A 22,115-nucleotide genomic window follows, 5' to 3' on the forward strand; every position below is an offset into this window, starting at 1 on the left:
AATGTAAAGATTTTTAGCTACATCTGTGTATTGGGACGTATGACTAAAGTTGCTTGTTTTTCAACAGAGTTGTGTGGCGTCTTTCTGCTTCAAGAAGATTCTTCAAAAGTTGTTCCTAGTTCTTGGCATTACCATATTCTGAAGTGTACATTTTGTTTTGTTTTTTAGTGCGGGACTTTCTTGTTTTGCCTCACTTGGCATTTTGAAAACCAAGATCTAGTACTACAATGTCAAAATCATTTCAGCATTCATCTTTAAGCAGAGATTTTCAAGGCCATCACAGACGTGATGCTACAGGAATGGGCCTTCTTGCTGCTAATCAGTCCTTAACTATGCCATCTTCTCTTGGAAGAATGACCCATGGTACTGGCCGTCTTGCTAGCTTGATGAATCTTGGAATAAGTTCGCAGTTAAATCAGCAAGGATCCCATAACACTTTATCATCCAGTGCCTCTTCTCATAGCTTACCATCCATATTTAGTATTGGAAATAGAGCTCCGCCCCCTTTATCTTCTCAGCTTCGAGGAGATCCTGATCAGGCCACTAAGATTTTGGCCAGCTTTGGTCTTTCCTCTGGAGATTTGGATGAATTAAGCCGCTATCCCGAGGACAAAATAACTCCTGAAAATTTACCCCAGATTCTTCTACAACTTAAGAGGAGGAGGACAGAAGACCTTCCCATGTTGAGTTATAGAGAAGGCAGATCTTCGCGTGAGCAACAGTTGAGAGTACTTAGGGATGACTGGGAAGAGGCAAGACCATTTAGAAGAGATAGTTTTGATGATCGTGCTTCTGGTCTCAACCCAGTGGTTGATTATGACCATGGAAATCACTCCCGAGAGCCTGGTTATCATGACAGGATGGATTTTGAAGATGACATGTTAAGAGACCGGGAAAGGGTTAGGGAAGAGAATTTCTTTCCTGAAGCCCCTTATCGTAAATTTGAAAATGAGTATGAACGTTTGGGTTATGGCCGATCACAAGAAAGATCACTCTTTGAGAAAACAAGAGGATCGCCATCAAATAGCAATGTTGAGGACTTCCATGGATTGTTACCCAAAGGTTACCCTCATCTCTGTTCTATATGTGATATGCCAATTCATTCTAAGCAGGTGAGTTCATCCAAGCTTTTCATATATATATATATTTTTTTTTTTACTCTCTTCTGCTGACTTATTCACTTTATCACACACTGTTTAAGGTGCTTTTAACTGAAGATGATCGGTTTTTAAACCTAAATTTAAACAACACAAAAAAAATCTTAACCATGTTATGCACTAATCTTTCTTGCTTAGTCCAGAAAATATACATTTTGATGCAAGCTTCCTTTACATCTATCATCCTGATCTCATAGTTGGTTGTAGGAACCTGCAATATCATATTGACTTTTTATCTGAAATAAGAAAAAGAGAAAAAGTTGTTCCTCTTTAGCATTCTTTTATTTTGAGTCTTCTGAAAATAGCATTACAACTCAGCCCTCAATCCTATGGTGCTTTTCAGTGAAATCATTCTTCTTTCTTCAATTACGCGTGCACCAACTGATTAGCATGTCCCATGATATTTGCGGCCCAGGAGCTATGCTAAAAAAATGGTACAATGTCCGTTTTTTTAAAAGTGCTAAAATATATATATATATATATATATATATATATATATATATATATATATATATATATATATATTTTTATCTCAAAGGATTGAACTAATAATTTTATAAGGAGGCAAATATATCTGTGACCAAAAATAACAGTACTATGCACCACTACAGTGATCATTTTCAAAGGGGTGTGTGCTAGTCTTGCGCAAACATTTTCTAACGATCATGCCATGAGAAGTTGATGGTAACCCAGGCTAGCATTGCTGTGTTAGACACATAGAATGCTATGACTCCTTAATAATTATTATTTTATGGGGGTTATTAATTAATCTTAAAGTGCCGATCGGGGCACAAAACATCTCATTGAAGTCAATGGGAGTATCTGTGATAGTGACCCGATCGGCACTATCACAATTTGATGAATAACCCCCTATGTATCAAGGCCTTTTCATCTTCTTTCTCTTGGTTCATATGTGCATCATTTCTTTTGGGGAACAGTTTCCAGAAGCACATAAGATGTTTCAATTTCTGTTATTCACTTCCCCCTCTTCTTTGCAAACACATGCTCTCTCAAATGAACTGCTCCAAGTTGCTTGCAAATGATGCAACTAAGAGTACAAATATGGTGTGGTGCATGGAAACAAACTTTATTTTTACATGTTGATAGATAGACCTCGTTGAATGCATAATGAAATTCTTGGGTGTTGAACCTTCATTGCTCTATGCTCTTCACATCTTGTATTGTACTATGAAGACTAATGGAATGAGAACAATAAAGTATAAGAAATGAAGGACAGAAAACCATTCTTAAAGTAAAATTATGGGTGTCACTTTAAATAGGAAAGTTTGCAAATGCAACGATCAGGGTTGATACGTACAACTCGACAAACCTTCTTGTTCATATCATGAATGTTTTTATATGGATTTATTTATAAAATAAAGACTTGAACTATGCATTTAAAAATGCAACCTTAATTTCAAGTTCATCAGACTGTTGTACAACCCTGGTTGATAACATTCCACTGGGCAACGCTTTCCATTGCAATTCTTTCCGGTGAAGTGGCTCATTAGGAACCATAGGGTTAAAATGTCAACAATTCTCCCACATAAGTTTTGCCTTTTGGGATAACCACTATCCTAAGATTTTCGGTTTCATCGCCATCACCCCCAATTCAATGAGATTTTTAAATTATTTTTTTCCCCCTCTCTTGGAAGGATATATGGGTTGGTCTACATCTGACTCAGACACTCACTTTGTCATTCTATGCCCTCCTGTTATGCAGTTTTCTGTATCTATCTCAAAACGTATGTCCCTTTTGTCACACTGTTCCAACCTGGGGGTGCCCACTTTTGAACTTCTCTACTCCCCACTCTCATACAACACTTCAGAGCACATTTGTGATTTGTGTTATATAAATAAATTTTTAGTTAATTGAGATTTTTTTTTTTTCATTGCAAAAACTTATTTCTAGTGTAGGTGATAAGTGACTTGTTTTTAAGTGATCAAATATAAGGATAAACAAAAATACAACCCATTTGTTAAATGCGAGGGGCTGCTCAAAAACCTTTCCGGGGTCAAAAACGCAGAATAAAGAACAAATCAGGAGCACAGCTCAAGGGATATGTGAAGAGAAGAAAATACACAGTGAATAACACAGTATAACAAAGTATATTGGAAGATCAATGAACCAGCATCAAATGCACTCAAACACTCCACATTATTTTGAGTATTTGGGAACCAATGGTGGAATACAAGATGATGGTCTGTGTATAGGCAAGGATCAAGATGTAGCTGCAGGATAATTCTGATATGAAAAAGATAGAATGCCAACATAGTATTATTCTATAACACAGCTTTATAGATGGAATTAATAAAATCAATGTACTCACACACTGTGCATTGGAATAAAGCGTTTTGAACTCACAGGCTCCACAAGCAGCAAATGCACAAGCAATCTCCCCACAGCCTCCAGCGAAGAATCAAGCAGGTAGGCACTGGAGCAACTCTCAGGGGATGTAGATGCAAGCTGGACTGGGTCCTAGGACTGCCAGGAGAGAGAGAGACCGGTGTGTCTAAGACATGCAAATGAGCACCGAGAGATTTTATTTGTTACTGTGCTCATTTGCATGACATAGGTCTGCAACCCTGCATATAAATGGGATATAATCTATATATCACAATTCTACTTTGAGTATGCTGGTGAAAGGTGTACAACAAAAACAAAAATGCCCAAAGCTACTTCCATTGTGACAAAAATACACAGTGCAATACCTATATATCCCTTACAAAAAGGGTCATTTAGTTTAACCCTTTCGCCAAAGCGTCTTAAGCCTGCTGCCACTTACAAGGCATGACCGAAAGCAGGTCCTAACACTCACCTGGGCTAAAATTCTTATTTACCTGTATAATTACAGGAAGAATGATAACATTGGATCTGTCATAACCTGGCAAAGTGAAATTGACCTGCCAACTTGGAAAGTGGGGTGGGTCAAGCTTAAACCTTGGGGGGGAGGGGCCACTACCCTCCCATAAGCAACTGAGACCAGCTGCACACAGTTTGCAAAATACACAGATTCCCAACAAGCTCTGAGAAACCCCAACCATTACCACATAATATATGCATATGTGTCAAAAGGAGTGCTAGTGGGCGTGGCTAAATGGAAGTAGCTTTGGGCATTTTTGTTTGTTGTATACATTTAGCCACGCCCACTAGCACTCCTTTTGACACTTATATGCATATATATATTATGTGGTAATGGTTGGGGTTTCTCAGCTTGTTGGGAATCTGTGTATTTTGCATGCTGGTGAAAGGTGACAGCATTTTGCTGTCTTAAATATACATTTTAAAATTAACATTTTTAATAAAGAAAATACTTTTTTTGTATAGTATTTTATCTGTGTATAGCCTTAACTGCAAGATTTTTCTTTACAAAAGTGCTAAAGCAGTTGAATTTACATTTGCTCAAAATTTTCTAGAAATGTTAACCATCAATGGTAAAAAAAAAAAAATTAATTCAAAACACTAGCAATAATAGTTGTATGTTCATAACTCCCACAGAGCAGAGATGTGGATACTTTGATAAAATTACATTATGCTGCATACTCATACTTATAATTCTGTGTAACCAGTCTACATGTTCTGCATCATAGTACAACGTATGTGAAGACAATCAGGGAAAATGTACAACATTAGCTTGCACTTGTAAAGTTTAAGAGGACCATGCCCTTATAGGCACAGCCCTTTGATAAATACAAAGACTTTCAAGTATCAGTGAGCTGCTTTCACACACAAGACAATTTTTAAAATAAAACTCCACTGGACTGGGTTGGTGATGCACACAATTAAAAAAAAAAATCTAGTTCTGATTACTGCCATGTGTAAAGTACATGCTAATGTATAAAGTGCTTCATTTCATGTGTTAGATTTTGGAGTCTGAGCTATAATAAGGGGTTTGATTTATAAATGTTCATTCAAATTATGTTGGTGCAAATCATTTTCAGTTTATTGACATCTAATAAATATAGGTAGGACTAGGAGAAATGGAAATCTTCATCTACACTGGTGTTGCGAAGTATTCCAACACGGAGCAATAGTATCACTTGAAAATCCGAGACAATGTAGGCCATGAAGAAATAACTGTCAGAAATACACAATATTGTGTGTGTGCGCACACACACACTGTAAAGTCCTGCTCAGAATAAAGCCCTGTTGAAAACAGACATGGGGGAACTAACACTGCACAATAAAGGGTAAGTGGTGAGTATAACAGCACAGACGTCAACCCAGCGACATAGGTGGCTGGAGCAATGCAATAGCACACTGTGGTCGGAGAAAATATGTTCATGACATGAAAAACAATTTTAATGTAGTAAAAACATTTCTGCACCGTCCATTTTATTTGACACTGCGAGTAACAAGTCACTTCATTTATAATCAATCAAGGGTGGACAAAAAAATACCACATGGGTGCCAGGCAGATTTTTTTTTTGGGGGGGGAGCATCACTCCCTGTAACCCCCAACCCCTTCCCTTCTGGACTATGCGGCACAGTGCGGTCACCACTGCCACCAGCAACTCCCCAACCTATCCTCACACTTGCAAAGTAGTACTGATTGCTCTGTTGCTAGTCATAGCGATGACTTGTTAGGTCAGTCGGTGCTCTGCTGCAGGGTAACATAGGCACGCCTAGGATTTTTCTAGACGTGCTAGTAATTTAGCCAGACATTTGTAATTTTGTCCTTTTTTCAGTACATGTTATGTAGTCTGGTTTTATTGTGTAGTAACTTACCATGTGAAGTTTATTGCTCCATTAGATAGATCTGTCTATAATAGCTATCCCTCATCCCCCCTCCCCCCTTACGACTCTTACCTGCGGCGTGGTGCGGAATCTCTGTCTTCTCCCCTGCAAATTGTACTCTTTCCCCTGCAGGTCCTGAAAAAAGGGCTGCGCGGCATCAAATGACGTCGCGTTCCGTTGCCATGGAATTTAACGCCGTGCGGTCATTTTTTCAGGGGAGAAGACTGAGAAGGCCGCACCGCAGGTAAGCACTCGATAGTGGCCAAAGTGTGTGTGCACATGCACATACACGCATATACACATACTTGCATGTACATACACGCTCATGCGTGTGCACATACACAGCAAGGGATTCAAGGGCTGTGTATGGATATTTCAGGCAAAAGGCGACACGTGTGCTCATTTGCACGTCATTTCCCAGAATCCCTTGCTGCAGTGGGAGCACTGTATGCTAGGTGATAATGGTTGAAAGGCAGGTTGCAGACCTGTCTAAGACATGTGAATGTGCTCACAAGTGATTTTCTCTATTGGCTATATGCTAACGTGGAGGTTTTTTGTTGCCTTTTCACCCTCCATAACTTAAAAAAATATATATATACACACACACCCCCAATGGAAACGGCATACTCGTAAGTGTGTTCAGATAAAATCTGCCCTTTATACATTGTTGTTCATTGTAACTATTGTTGATCCAGCAATTTGGAATGCACCTTAAACTGAAAACATGACCATCTTAATAATGTACCCTTTTCGTGATCACTCAGAGCGGACAATGAGCGCTGCTTATTGGAGACACTGTTTGAAAATATTGCATCAACATTGTATTTAATGATACGAGCATTTTGTCACCAGAGACGGTGACAATTCTTCGGGATAACCTAGTGGCGGGGAAGGGTTAAAGACTAGCATGAAGAGCTGCTTTAAAATGAAACATAAATATATATTTTTTGGTAGGTGTCAATTCCTGGATTGCCAGAAGTACTCTATCTTCAAAAACATTTGATAGGTTGAATGGAAATATGTAACTGGTAATATTCCAAAATGAAGAGCTTGTATATATATAAAAAAAATATTTTGACGTCATTGCAGGAGTGGAACCAACATGTCAATGGACCAACCCATGGAAGACGTTGTCAGCTGCTTCTTGAAATGTATGATATTTTTGTATTTAAACTGTATGCATAGACGCATTGCAATTAGTTTGTGTATTTTTAAAAGGTCCTAGCATGTTAAAGCACATTTCTATTTTTATAGTTTTCAGTTAGTAAGGCATAAACTAAAATAACTAAAAGCTCACAGCATTTTGCATGTGGTTTTTAATAAACTACTGTCCTCCAATATAATCCGTGCATACAAAAATCACTACTTTAAAATAAGGTTCATTTCTTTAAACCATGGCCCTGAAACACAACTACAATTTGATCTATTTCCTTGATAGTCTACTGTCATTAAAGCATGGGTAGAGAGAGATCTCTGTAGATGGGTAGGATAGGTACACTATGGGAGATTCATCAAGCGCTGGAACAGGTCAGCACTCCATTGACCTGAAATGGGGTTAATGCCAGATTGGACACGCTGGTGTTGATTAATCTGCCCCTTTAACCTCAATCCGAAGGAAGTAGATAAAACAAAACTCCCAATTTTTAGGTTACCATGTTTCATAAATCATCTTTTAAAGTAAACACCAGTGCTTCATTAAAAAAAAAAAATAAAGTTGTCATTTATTGTTGAAATAAAGGGAGACCGTTAAGGCGTGCCAAAACTTAGCACCCTTTAGTGTATCTGGGACATGGTATTAACACCTTCCATTTGCCTGTTGGTTTAATTTGGTCTTAAGATGACTGAAGACTTTTGTGTAATTATATTTATTTATTTAGATATCCCGAATGGAATCCTGAAGCTGGTCATGGAATGTAAGTATAATTGTTTAAAGTTCCAATCCAACGAAATGGGTATACGCCTACTTTTATTTCACAAGTTGCTTTTATGTTTAGATGTTTGGTTTATATTTTATTGGTAAATCTAGTATGAGGTGCTATTGCAAAATTTCTTAACATTTTAAATTTGTGCTTTAGTGCAGTTTTCTTTTGTGTTTTTTAATGAATGTGCTCTTAGCTAGTCCTTAATGAAATTTTGGGCAGGCTTTCATAGCTAAATTTGGAAAAGCTCCAGTGAACATATCGTAAATTGTAGGTGAAATGTTTACAATGATGAGGTTGCATATGCTAATGTTCAGCCTTGGTGCTCCGATGCAGAGATGGAGAACGAGCACTCGTGGATCCTCATAAAGGGATTTTAGTGTTTTAGGTCTTTATTTTGTTCTGCTGGCTGTTTTTATTAAATTTTTGGAATCTTGCAGCTAATCAGAAATTAAAAATGTTTTGTACATACCGAATACAGAGTTCACAAAAGGACCGGTTTTAGAATATTCAAAGTTTATCGCAGTAGCCAAAAATTTATTTAGGTGGCACAGAATTGGTATATAAATTAATGGATAACTAAACAATGCTGAATTTAAAAATTTAGTTTGTGGAAATATTCTGTCGCCTTTAATTTTAATAGGTAAATTGTGTATGTGGTGTTGGGGGAAATCCCCTTTTGATAACACTTTTTTTTTTTTGCACAATTTTTATAGGGGTGATCCATTCATGCTACAACAATCCACTAACCCAGCACCAGGAATTTTGGGCCCACCACCTCCAGCATTACATATGGGAGGGGGTCCAGAAGGAGGACATGGAAGTCACAGAGGGCACCTAGGTAAGGATAACACATACTGATTGTGTGTGTGTATGGTGCTTAATCCAATTGGATAAATATATCAATATTGAAATGATTATCACAAGTGTTTCTAAATTTACATAAGTGAAAACAAATAATGAAATATCAGATCATATAATTAGTGTAAATATATACAAATATAAATTAATTTGCGATATATAAATTAATTTGCGATAAAGTCCAAAGTAAGTCCACAAAAAAAACTAAAACGTGACAAAAAAAACAATATTGAAAATAACGTGAAAAATTTACAGTGGAGTCAAGTCTCGGGCTGCTTCGAAGATGAACCACATACAGGGAAGTTTCTTTAAAACAAAAATGAGGAGTGCTCAGTAGTGTAAAATGTAACACACATGCTTTTAATCTAAAATGAGTGTAGTGTGAATGTAAGCAGGGTTTTGTTTGATCCAGACGTTTTTGTATGGGCAACGTTTAGTATCTGCATCCACTCAATTCACTATAACAAAAGCTGGCACTGGTTGTGACAGTATTTGTTTCCTGATGCAGGACATGCAAATGAAGGGGGCATATTGCTGTAAGCAGTGCTCTTCCTCAAGACCACTTCTTTACTGGAAGATTCCTTACCAGCCCATTCACTTCAATGGCCATAAGGTGCCTTCCAGTACAAAAAGGTCTTCTATGGAGTAGCGTTGCTTGTGGTCCCCAATTCAAGTAATCTGCATTTCTGCTCTTGTAAACTCAAAGTCGAGTAAGGGAGCAACGATTGTTTTTCCAGCATAGGGTGACTGATGCCTTTTGATAGTTGTTAAAATTCACCTTTCATGTTTTTAAGATGCAGGAAATGGAGACGGACCAGGACCAAGACACATGCCGAAAGGGAGACAGGTTGGTATAAATCCTATATTGTGTAGTTCATTCTGTGTAACAGTATATGGTGTAGATATGAACAACATTCGTTTACATGGTTCTTTTGACTGCCTAAAATGTTGTTCACATATACTTCTATCGGCTACTCTGAATGTTATAGACATTAGAATAAACTGAATTTATTCTGCTACTTAGACAATGAGCTGTTTAAGTGAGGACTGTTCTTTGACTGCTTTTTCCCTTGTAATAGTATAAGCCCTCATGTTGGGATTTGTTTGTTTTTAGGAAAACAGAGTTGTTCATATAATGGATTTTCAGAGGGGAAAGAATCTAAGGTACCAACTTCTGCAGCTTGCAGAGCCATTTGGAGTCATCACAAATCATCTGATTTTAAATAAAATCAATGAGGTATGTTATCGTTTATTTGTGAAGCGCCAACATATTCCTCAGCGTGGTATAATTGGGGTGCAGAGATTTGATAATTGCATAAACCGAGATGCATACAAATAAGGACAAACGTGCAAACCGATTAAAAAGGTAGAAGACCCTGCTCGTGAGTGTAGAATCATTGTTTTATTATTAATTTGTAAATGCTAATTTTATAAACGTACAAATGTGTATTAAAACAGCATTTTAATCAAAATCTTGTGCGTTTTTTATAGTAAATTGGTTGTGCAGTATTAGATCATACTTACTGCATTTTTATTTTTCACTCGTGCCCTTTTTAATTATTTGTAGTGTATTAAGCTACCTTGGATTGCTATAGCAACAATTTTAGAAGCTAAGTCTACTGTCTACAATCACTCCTAAATCTGTCTACTACAGAATGTGCTAATATTTTCCCATTAATTATGTAGACTGCTTATCGTTTCTACGCAAATGAAGACACATTTATCTATTTATTTATTTATAAAATATTTTACCAGGAAGTAATACATTGAGTTACCTCTCGTTTTCAAGTATGTCCTGGGCACAGAGTAAAACAAATAATACATGGTTACAAGTACAGTTACATAAAGGAATAGGGTATACATTATATACAAGACATTGCATGCACAGTTAAAGAAAATATATATTATGAGCGTATGAAACAGTTACAGACCAGGTTAAAATGTGAGACAGCCTTAGATTTGAAAGAACTTAAACTGGTGGTGGATGTGAGAGTCTCTGGAAGGTTGTTCCAGTTTTGGGGTGCACAGTAGGAGAAGGAGGAACGTCCGGATACTTTGTTGAGCCTTGGGGACCATGAACAGTCTTTTGGAGTCTGATCTCAGGTGATAAGTGCTGCAAGTGGTAGGGGTGAGGAGCTTGTTCAGGTAGCTGGGTAGCTTGCCCATGAAGAATTTAAAGGCAAGACAGGAAACGTGAACTTTGCGCCTAGACTCTAGTGTTGACATTTATCTGTATTGCCATTTGTCATTCATTTATCCACAGTCCCATTTAAATGTTTGTACATTTGTCTTTATCTAAACTCCTTTTTTAAGGCTATGGTGTAATTGATATTGAGGATCACATTCACATATGTAAAAAAATTACTAAAAAGGATGACCGGAGAAAAGATAGCTCTGTCTGCTTTTACATCTGAAGTGTTTTTACATGGTCTGTCTAGAAATGCCTTTGTTAGCTATGATCAGGGCTGGAAAAAAACATTGGCCTTTCACAAAGTAGTTTTTTGGAGGTGGCTGCTGCTGAGCTCGGGAGCCGGTAGGTCACTGCTATGTGGGGTGCAGCTGGGAGAGTTGTCCCAGCTCTCTCCCCCTCTGGCGGCCGAGGAACCCCTGAGGGGCTCACTGAACCCCAGTTGAAAATCACCAACTTACAACCTAACATGCCTGTTTTTTTAAAGGGTATCTTAAATTGCCCCAAAACATAGTACCAAATTACTACTGCCAGTGATTATTGACAAAATCAACTGTTAACATAGGTATGCACTGTTAAATCCTGTCTGAAATTAACATCTGCTGTGCTGAATATTGGCAAAATAAACTACTGACCGGTATGAGAACTGTCTAATTACAATTAACAGGATTTGTCTTTTGTGTGCCTCGTGTTAATTGTCTGTGCAGAGTTTACTTGTGCTCAGATGACTACATAGTAGGGTTGTGCGATATATACAGACATCATAGTAATATCGCGATAACGCATCTTAGCATGTCAGATGTTATCCCGGTTTTGCTTTAGTGTGGGGGGTGAGCATTTGCAGACAAGCTGTTCTCTTGCCCGGCCTGGCCCGCTTCTCACTGTGAGGAGCAACTGGCAACTCCAGTCAGCATGTGCAGCATGAAAGGTCAAAACCCTTCCTCACTATCTCTTAACCCCTTCCTCCCCCTCTGAACTCTTAACTCCTTCACCACCCTGAGGACTCTTTACCCCTTTCCTCGCCCTCCCTCTGGGATTCTTAACCCTTTCTTCCTTGGCACTCAGCCACCACCAGCTCTCTCCCCTCCCCCCACATAGTTACCCTTGCTCACTTGTCCCCTCTGGGATCCTTAAACCCCTTCTTCCGTGGGACTTGCAGCCTCCTCCTTTCTCCTCATCCCCCCCCCCCCCTTTCTTTCTCCTCTCCCTCAAATATATTGAGCTTTTTGGGAGTACTATAGATAAGGAATAAAATCTCATACTGAAATAAGTAGCCAGGTAGTGTGGCTAATCAGAGTGACTGTAAATTGCTTTTAACCTTTACATATAACTCCATTCTCGACACATGCTGCTGTTATATATATTTTGGTCAATAAAACATAACTTCTTTTTTTAAATTTATTTTTTTAACTCCAGGCATTTATTGAAATGTCCAATTCTGAGGATGCTCTGGCTGTAGTTGATTATTACAGGAGTAACCCGGCTCTTGTACTTGGAAACCCAGTTAGAGTCCATTTGTCTCAGAAGTATAAACGAATAAAGGTATTTACATTTGTATATGTTTCTGAATTATAATTGTTGATGGATTCCACCTTTTACTGTGAAACAGCCATTACAAAGAGAGGTGTTGTCTTCAATCACAGCCTTTTCTCAAAAATCTAATATGTTGTGATTGTATATTTTATGTTCCTAATGTGTACTGACAAATAAAAACAGAAGAGCACCTAAAAGCTTGTCACACTGACGGTGCAGTTGGACTTAGCAACATGTAAAGGAATGAATATTGAGGGAAAGCATGCATTCATGTACTACTTTATCTTCCATTTTAAACAGTTTAGTGTTTCTAAAGGTTTTTAAAGCAAGCATTTCTTGGCCTATATTCAGTTTATATTACAGGAATAGTCTGCATTTAATTAGGATTTTTGTACAGATGCTTTAAAAACAAACTTTGTATTATTATTTAGAAACCAGAAGTGAAGTCTGAACAAAAAATGGAACCAAAACCAGATATTGGACGAGTGATACATCTGAGCAACTTGCCTCACTCTGGGTATTCTGATGGCTCTGCTATCAAGCTTGCTGAGGCATATGGAAAAGTGAGAACGTACATATTAATGAGAATGAAGAACCAGGTGAATATTTGCTCTTTTGGCTTGCTGCAATCTCTTTCTGCGGATGTTTTTTAAATTGGTAAATTACCCATTTAGTGATTTGGTCACGGAAAATTTGTGTTTTTTATGAAGTGATCTCAATTGTTTTGTGTAATTTACATAGTAAAAAAAATAAAATACTAAAGTAGTCTTATGTTTGTTTTTTTTTTTTGTTTTTTATTAGGCCTTTATTGAAATGGAGAAAACAGAAGATGCATTGGCAATGGTTGAGCATTGTGAAAAAAAACCTCTCTGGTTTCAGGGAAAGTGTGTGAAGGTAGACCTTTCTGAAAAATACAAAAAGCTTGTTCTCAGAGTAAGTATTTATTATGTACACAAACTTTTCTTAGAGGCGTTTCAGTCATGGCATGCTTCTTACTCCTGGAATGTGTGTTATTTGCTATACATATTTCCAGTGCAACCTTCGATACAGGCAGCCCGATCTAGAGACAGATTTAACTGATGACATTAAACAGGTGAAATATAGGTTATTGACCAACATAAGTATTTTTTTATTTAAAAATACTTGGGTTTCCGTTATGCCCAAACACTGCAGTACTTTTTAAAATCTTTACCTGAATTCTTATCAGCCTAATGTATTTTGTATATAATCAAATTGTTAATCCCATGCATTTTTGAGTCAAAACTAATCATGCTACCCTAAATGGCCAAAGAGGTTAAAAAGAAAAAACAAGAAGTGCGCAGTTCCCCCCCCCCCCAAAAAATTTTTTTTCGCCAGGAACAAATGCATAATGATGGACGTCGATGTAAAAAACAAAACATTCCTTGCTAGATTCCTTAACTTGTTTGCTATGTGGAACAGTCCCTATAATCGACATATGTCGGGTACACGTGTTTGAAAACCTAGATCGTATGCGAGATGTTAACCTGCGTGTACGTGTGCAAAAATGTTCTTTATACAGCATGTTAAGAATTTTTATATTTTGTTTTTAGATTCCAAACAAGGCAATCGAGCACATACTAAAAGAAAAACCAAGGTAAACATACAGTTGAATGTATAATGGTCTCTTATAAATCCCGTGTGTACACTATATACCTACCGCTAATGTACCAACTATTCACTCCCCTCCAGTGGAAACAAAATGGTTTAATTCTCCCATGTCACACCAGATAATGTCATCCGTTGCAGCTTCCTATAGGCCCGTGTGGTGTGTGGATTTAAAAGCCAGGAAGTATCACCACCACCTTTTACCGGAAAGTATCTTCGGGAACCGGTGGGGTCCTTGGAGCTGAAATAATGCGGTTCAGTTTGAGGCACTCCCTGTTTCCAATTATTTTTTAAAAATATGGGTCAAATGGTTGTATTACTGCTTTAAATAATTAAATAATGCAGTTTTAATGCAAATTACCCCATGCTTGCATATGCATTATTTCTCTAAAATACAAGAATTGTGGATATTCTTACTATTTCAAGAAGGAATTTATTTTCCCCCTTATGACATATCATTGGATGTCGTCACTGGGGTTTTTTGTTTGCCTTCCTCTGGTTCAATAAGTAAGTATAGATATAGGATAAAGTATCTGTTGTCTAAACTTGATGGACACGTGTCCTTTTTCAACCCCATCTGCTATGTAACTGAATGTGTGATCGTTTCTAGTTTGGCTTCTCAAAGTCCTTTTAGATTTTGTAGATATTCATGGTGCTCCCAATCTATACTAAATGGGCTAAAGTTGGCCATTATTTTTGGTAAATTTATATTTTGAAAATGTATTTCAGTCTCAAAAAAAAAAACGTTTCGAAGTATTTTAACTTTAATTCAAATGATATGAAGATTGTCCCAGCTCTAGGGCTGCACATATTTTTAAAGTTCCCCACTTAAAACACCTAGGGAGGCACCTAGGAGACCAATTAGTAGTGAATGTCATAAGTATTGTACGTTTTATTTTTGACTGTTGGTTTCCATATAATTGTTTCCAAATTCCTTCTATAGGAAAAGAGCTCATTCTCCAGATCGCAAAGACGGTTCCAGTGATAAAAAATCGATAAAAATGGAAAGTGGTCAAAAAGTTGAAGGCAGCAATGGAGAAAGTAAATCTACGTCCTCCACAGCAAAAGATAAGTCACTTACTGCAAATGATGCAGATGTATTGATTAAAAATGAGCAGGATGATCAGAAGGAAACTGTTGTGGCTATTACGTTGGAGAATGAGAATGAGCTTTTGGGAGAAGAGGAGGAGGAAGAAGCGGCTGCACTGATGGAAACTAGTAGTTCAGTGGGAGATGAAGGTGATCATCCTGACATGAGTGACATAAACGTGAAAGAAATGGGAACAGACAAAACTATGAGTGAAGGCGCATGTGCCCGTCCTCGTCCCTCTCTACAAGTAACACAAGAGAAAATGAAAAAGGTATGCCTTTTTGCTGAATTGCCTTTTATTGTATCTGTATAGTTATATTTGACTCAGTTAAATATTATCTGTTACCTTTAGACATCAGTCTTTGCAGGAAACTGCTGTTAACCTATTTGTTAAAATAAATAGATTGGGGATATTGTATATTACTTTCAAAGATGTCGTTTTGATGCTTTAAACTCTTCCTAGATTTTCAGCTTTGACAAAAATGCATTGCCTTAGTCTTTGTACTTGGCTTGCCACAAATAAAATGATTATACCATTGTGGATGCTGGTTGAAGGAAATTACAGGGATGCTTCACCTACAACAGCACTGATCATGTATTGGGATGGGTTAGAAAAAACAAGCAAGGTTCAGTTTACCCACCCATACATGAAAAAGAAAACCAGAGTGCACTATGATTGTGTGTTCTTTTTAAAGTATTCCTATTTATTCACAGAGTATTGTCTGATATCAGACTTTAATGAATACCGTGTGTGTAAACACACACACACACACACACACACACACACACACACACACACACCCCTTTGACCTTGAAAACAGACCTTTTTTTGTTGTACTCACCAATGAACCAGAATAGAATATTAAACATAATTTTTTATTTTTTTAAATATAGAGATCACATGCCTTTCCTGGGAACATGGAAGATTTTGTTACTTTGGATGAAGTTGGTGATGAAGAAGACATGGATGGCCAGAAGATGAAGTCTTTTGTAGGTTCGTCTGCTAAAAATGACGACAGTTTGGTTGAAATGGTTATGGCCAGCACAAGTGTTGAGGAACCTGAGCAAGAAAATGAAGCTACAACTGAAAAGGAAGAAGGAATAAACGAAGAAATATGTAAAATGCCCGAAAGCATGGAATCTCAAGCCTCTGAAAATAGTGAAAATGCAATTGAACAAAATGATAAAACAGAGTTACTTAAAGATTATATCATTGGGCCATATCAGCCCAATGAACCTGTTGGTAAGCATTTGTTTTACTTAGCTGGTACATAGAGGGTGAATGCCTTTTGTTTAAATTGACATTTCTAATAAGGGAGCTTAAATTTAGTCCTTGGGGGTTACCAATAGGCCATGTTTTCAGGGTAATGCCAAAAAGCAATCTGGTGATGCACAGCCACAATATTAAAACAAATGAGTAGCTAAGCAGGTCTAACCTTCCACCAAGTGGTCACCAGAAAGTCAAGAATATATATAAAACAAAAGACTAATTTTACTTTGCCTTATCACTGTCGCGTGCAGTACACTTGTGAACACGGGACCTGCATATACTGGACAATCATTAATACACCTCTAGCTGGCCGACTTTTCACCTTCGCAAAGGTCCCTCAAATGAACAATATCTCTCCCTTGATCTGTCCCAATATACCATCTCTCACAGACAACTCTTGTGAGCATGTGACTTGGATATGCAACCAGGGTTAATATGGCTACTCTAGCCCAACTCTCCTTTCTCCTGTGAAAGGTAATGTCACGAAGTTAATATTTACCCCATACTCTTGCAATAATCTCATCTATACGCTTCCACCACCCAAGACATGTGCAAAAATATGTAATGTATATCTGCCAGGGTCTCTGGTCACTGTTAAAGAAAACTATGCACTTTACTCACCCATTTGTAGCAAAATGTAAATTCTCTCTACAAAGTGTGCAAACAGTTCATTCAGAGTCAAAAGCATTCCTTATTAAAGGTTTATCTTAATATATTAGAATGGCGAAAAAAGGTTTATTACACGAACATACAGTTACAAGAAATGCAGAACCTATTCTTAAAATAAAATTAAAAAAGAAACACCCCAGTACAGTATGTTGCCATGTCAGGTCTTTCCCAAAGAGGCCAATGGAGTAGATGAAAATGCATGTCTGATCTCAAAAAACACCACGTAGAACTCTAACTTAGAATAAAAATACATTTATTCCTGATAGCACCACTCAAATTTCAGTAAATTGGCAAGCTAAGCAGGACCAACCTCCCCCTCTCTCCCCCCATCCCTATTTAATTATAAGTATTTAGAATTAAAAGCCCTACTTTTTAAATAACTTCCCTTCATAGAGCACCATAAATCCACCCCTGTTGTAAATCGGCGGTGTTGACAGTTTTACGACTTTGAAGAAAAGAAAAAAACAAATTTCTTGACATTTAAAATCTGCTTAAATATATGCAAGACCTTGTATCTTAATTTCTCTAATACTTGGACAGATACATCTTCACGGTAATGTCTGTACTCCACATACACTCCTGTACCTAAAATATGACAGCCTAATGTCTATTTTCGCACCTCAGGTGTACAGGGGTTATCTCAAGAAAGCTACTTTTCTTTGAGACTGACAGCACCGGATCTAGCAATCGTCCACAGCCTTCTAACTTATGTATTTCACTTAGTGGACCATCTGTAATGGCCCACTAATTAAGCCCTCTTTGTAGATCAGCTCAGACACTGGAAGGGTCTTGACCTGTCAAACACTATCTTGGGGTTTTTTTTGGGACAAATTAACAAGAAACAAAAGTCCAGAGCAACATCCAATGAGACAAAAATACACAGTGAAGTACCTATATATCTCTTGAAAAAAAGGGTAATTTAGTTAACCCTTTTGGCCAAAGTGTATAATCCTGCGAGCCACTTTCAAAGCATGACCATAATATCGCAGATCCTAAACGCTAACTGATTAAAATTCTTATTTACCGCTATAATTAGGGGAAGGGTGGTCCTGGCATTGAACCTGTCGCAACTAGCTGCATGAAAAGAACCTGCTTACTTGGACAGTGGCGAGCTTTAAACTCTGGGTGGGAGGAGCCACTAACCCCAAAACAGCTGATACCAGCTGAAAACAGCTGATACCAAAGTAAACAAACACAGATACCTAGCAAGCTCTCAAACACCCACAAAATATATATATGTATCAAAAGGAGTGCTGCTGGGCGTGGCTAATTGTATAAAACAAGAAACAAAAGTCCAGAGCAACATCCAATGTGACAAAAATACAGTGAAATACCTACTGTATATATCTCTTGAAAAGGGGTCATTTAGTTAACCCTTTGGCCAAAGCGTATAAGCCTGCGAGCCAATTTCAAGGTATGATCATATCGCAGGTCCTAACACTAACTGCTAAAAATTCTTATTTACCTGTATAATTACAGGAAGAATGAACAGCATTGGATCTGTCGTAAACCCAGCAAAATTAAACTGACCTGCCAACTTGGAATGTGGGGAGGGCAAGCTCAAACCTAGGGTGGGGGGTGGGGGGGCGGAAGGCAATGGGTTAACTAAATTACCCTTTTTTTTCAAGAGATGTATAGGTATTTCACTATGTATTTTTGTCATATTGTATGTTGCTCTGGACTCTTGTTTCTTGTTTTATACAATTAGCCGCGCCCATTAGCACTCCTTTTGACACTTATATACATATATTTTGTGGTAATTTGGGTTTCTGGGAGCTTGCTGGGTTTGTGTGTGTTTACTTTAACCACATTAACCCCTGAAGTACCAGATTGTAATAAGTGACGTGAGATATTAAGTTAATCAGTCTGTTTACAGGGCCAGGTTAAGATTTTACCAGTTAAGAGCCCTCAAACTATACTTTTAATGTGTATAGGATTTCTTATACACTTTTTTAATTGCAGTGTTAATTGTAAGGTTTTCTTAGGGTGATTTTTTTTTTTCACACACTATTTTTTTTTAATTCCTTTTAGGGGTGGATTATGTGGTGCCCAAAACTGGCTTTTACTGCAAACTGTGCTCACTGTTTTACACAAACGAAGAGGTTGCTAAATTTACACATTGTAGCAGTTTAGCTCACTATCAAAAACTGAAGGTAAGCTGCATGTTCCCAAATCAGAAGGTAACATAGAATATTCATTTTGGGCTTCATTATGGAATGTAATACTCTTATAGAAGCATTGCACCACAACTTTAACAACTTAGGGGCTTATGCAGAGAAGAACGTTATTTAATGTGAAAACGGCAGGAAAATAGCCACAGAATTGGAGTAAGTTATGGGCGTATGCTGAAAGCTGCGTTACCTCTTTTTTCTGATGAGATTCAAAATTGCCAAGTTTTTCTGGCTACATTAAACTCGCTATAATATAGGGCAGAATGGCGAGTTGCAGTGCATCTATGCTACCTGCATACCACCCTATTTTAACATGGCGAATTTACCAATCTCGCTACGTGTTTGGCAATTTTTAAAGTAAAGAAATCGGCTGTGGCGAATTTTATGAATCTCTCCATGTTCTCTGCAGAACAAGCTTCTCTGGTGCGTATTTTCGCCAAAAGATGGCGCTATTTCCCTTCTCTATCTCCTCTGCATAAGCCCCTTAGTCTGCCTTTTTTAATTTTTTTTTATTTACTATTGAGAATTCAGATTACCATTGCTTGGAAGTTGGTGGGTCAGTGGTGGCCAGACAGACCTCCGAACTGGTTGGTAACATAGCCGCTTGACCCACGAATATACAAGCATATTGCTTTCCATAGTCTATCTATAACATTTTATAAAAGGAAAAAAAATAACAAACTTGGTAAACCCAGATAATGCATGGAATCTTTCCTAAAAGGTACAGGTAGCAGAAAATTAAACATCATTTTATTTTTTCACTGGGGGGGAGGCGTTTTTTTTTTTTTGATGTATACTTCCTATAGTATAAAGCTGCGAATTCTAAGTTTGCAGTGTAGTCTGTTCAGGGTGCAAGCTTGTGCAGTCGGTAGCTTTCCCCCGCTTGTAAGTAGTCTTCTCAACAAGCTTCTTTTATCCCTTTCCATGCCAGAGGCACTTACCCACGCATTGCACTATATATAGGTGTGTACAGTATAGAACAGTGGTTTACAACTATTTGGGGGTAAGGAACCCTATAAAATTCTGAGGAATCTCAACCCTCTCTAACAGCAAGTCTGAGGTCAAATTCTCAGTAAATTCTTCTGTATTTGGTTCAATTTTAAAATAACATCAAAATGGCAGGAAAACCTTTAGGGATGTCTGGGGTACCCAAGGGTTCCTAGGAAACCTGGTTTAAAAACACTGGTATAGAATATGTATATATACACACAAGTGCACCCGTTAACACTACAGCGAGCCTTGTACAGCTGTTTGCTGCAGCTTCGTTAAAACAAAGCCGTGCGTTAAAAATTTGATTAATATACCAAATTGTGCAATGTTGTATGTCCGTCTTGAGGTGGGTATCCACAACATTGTTTGTCTGCCTTTTCTAAACTGGTCTCTGATACAGATGGTGGTATAAAGTAGTTTTTTCATATAATAAAAACTGCACCAAGGCCAATTTAAAACGATACAAGTTTTTTAATTTAATGCTTGGTGGCACTTGAATTCTCTGCGAGCGTCAGCCACATTTGAAGATAACAAAAATATAGCACTATAGAATGCATAAACGAACAGCGCCCAGAGCGGTTTTTGAAAGTACCCCTGTCTCAATAGGAATTGAAGCCTCCTTGGCACCTTTCAGATTAATGACAGGGTAAAGTACCACTGCTAACATTTTGATTCTCTATAGGGTGGGTGATATGGCTTGCAAAAAAAAATAAGACCTGGAAAGGGTGTGTGTAGGTTATATCGCCGAGTTATGTTTTTCTTTACCTAATATAATATATGGGAAGTGTTTATTTTTACACTATACCTGTTATAACTGTCTTTTTGTTTGTGTTTTTAGAAAGTCCTCAACAAGATGGCAAAAACTCCAAAGAAGAAGGAGTAAGGAGGATTAAAGTTTGGTGTCTTAAGAAATTTCTCCTTTTTTTTTTAATTTAGATTTTTTTTTTTTAAAGTCCGCTTTGCAGTCATTGCTGCCGCTTCTGTGAAAATTTGTTCCTATGTTTATTACAGCTACAATATGCCGTTTGATGTAGAAGTCTTTGTTTTAATAAAACCTGTAAATGGCAAAACCGAAGAATTCTTTAGAGTTTGATGTCAAGTGGTCAAATGTATAAATCTACAAAGTGAACTTCACAAGCAATGGAGTATGGCATATGACCGTTTGTATTGACTACTGAAACTAATGCCAGCCTTTTCTGGAAATTTCTACAAGATGTTCATGTCAGACCTGTCTAGGGGAAGAAGAAAAAAAAAAGAAGTATTTGGGGTGCATGTTAAAGGTGCAGTCCCACGTAGCTGGTGTTAATGCCCAATTCTCTCCCCAGTTGTTCTAGGCTAATTCTCTCCCTATAAAGCTGATCTTCCAGGATTCTGTATGCATTAATTAGCCCAGGGTAATTATCACCCCAGCAATTTATGTAACATGACTACTGAGCTAAATTGGTTGCCTTAAACTTTCTTATTGGTGTTTAAATAATAATTATCTATATTCAACCCATTTGCTATCAAAAGGGTCTAATATTTGTATTAAAAAATATATTGGAAGTATCCAGTTACCAGAGAAAATAATGGTCAATGTTTACAGTACCAAATTGTTGTCGGATTCTTTAGGTTTTTTTTTTTGTTTCTGCTGAAAATTATTACCCTGCTGTTTCTCATTTTTTGTTATCACCACCATTCACTGATAGTTATTTTAATTACCAAATTTAACGCTGTTTAATCTTTTTATTTTAACCAACAGAGTAGTGTATTTTCATAGGATAAATGGTAATAAAATACAATAGATTTTTCAGATTTATTTTGATAACCCAAATTTAATCTGCAGTGATGCGGGGGTCATTGAGTCTGATTTGGCTGTAGCTGCCTTTAAAGTTCATGGCAGTTACGCCATTTTGGGTGCAAT

At 37.5% G+C, this 22,115-nt stretch overlaps 1 protein-coding gene across 2 annotated transcripts in view; it reads left to right on the forward strand.

The window, feature by feature from the left end:
* The window catches only part of MATR3 (matrin 3), a 34,426-nt gene extending 13,144 nt beyond the window's left edge, over window positions 1–21,282 (forward strand). Inside the window, exons 2-15 of one of the 2 annotated variants that reach the window (XM_075601618.1) lie at window positions 68–1,112; window positions 6,985–7,046; window positions 7,773–7,808; window positions 8,531–8,655; window positions 9,470–9,522; window positions 9,790–9,912; window positions 12,280–12,405; window positions 12,828–12,995; window positions 13,198–13,329; window positions 13,968–14,011; window positions 14,966–15,383; window positions 16,007–16,355; window positions 19,083–19,204; window positions 21,051–21,282. In XM_075601618.1, coding sequence (XP_075457733.1) covers window positions 228–1,112; window positions 6,985–7,046; window positions 7,773–7,808; window positions 8,531–8,655; window positions 9,470–9,522; window positions 9,790–9,912; window positions 12,280–12,405; window positions 12,828–12,995; window positions 13,198–13,329; window positions 13,968–14,011; window positions 14,966–15,383; window positions 16,007–16,355; window positions 19,083–19,204; window positions 21,051–21,095 — 2,688 coding nt within the window. In that variant the 5' untranslated portion in view covers window positions 68–227 and the 3' untranslated portion in view covers window positions 21,096–21,282. The remainder of the gene's footprint in view (window positions 1–67; window positions 1,113–6,984; window positions 7,047–7,772; window positions 7,809–8,530; window positions 8,656–9,469; window positions 9,523–9,789; window positions 9,913–12,279; window positions 12,406–12,827; window positions 12,996–13,197; window positions 13,330–13,967; window positions 14,012–14,965; window positions 15,384–16,006; window positions 16,356–19,082; window positions 19,205–21,050) is intronic. The other variant, XM_075601619.1, reaches the window with a different exon arrangement.
* Window positions 21,283–22,115: the final 833 nt, after the last annotated feature.

This window comes from Ascaphus truei, chromosome 5 (genome assembly GCF_040206685.1).
Source record: "Ascaphus truei isolate aAscTru1 chromosome 5, aAscTru1.hap1, whole genome shotgun sequence".
Classification (NCBI taxonomy): Eukaryota; Metazoa; Chordata; class Amphibia; order Anura; family Ascaphidae; genus Ascaphus; species Ascaphus truei.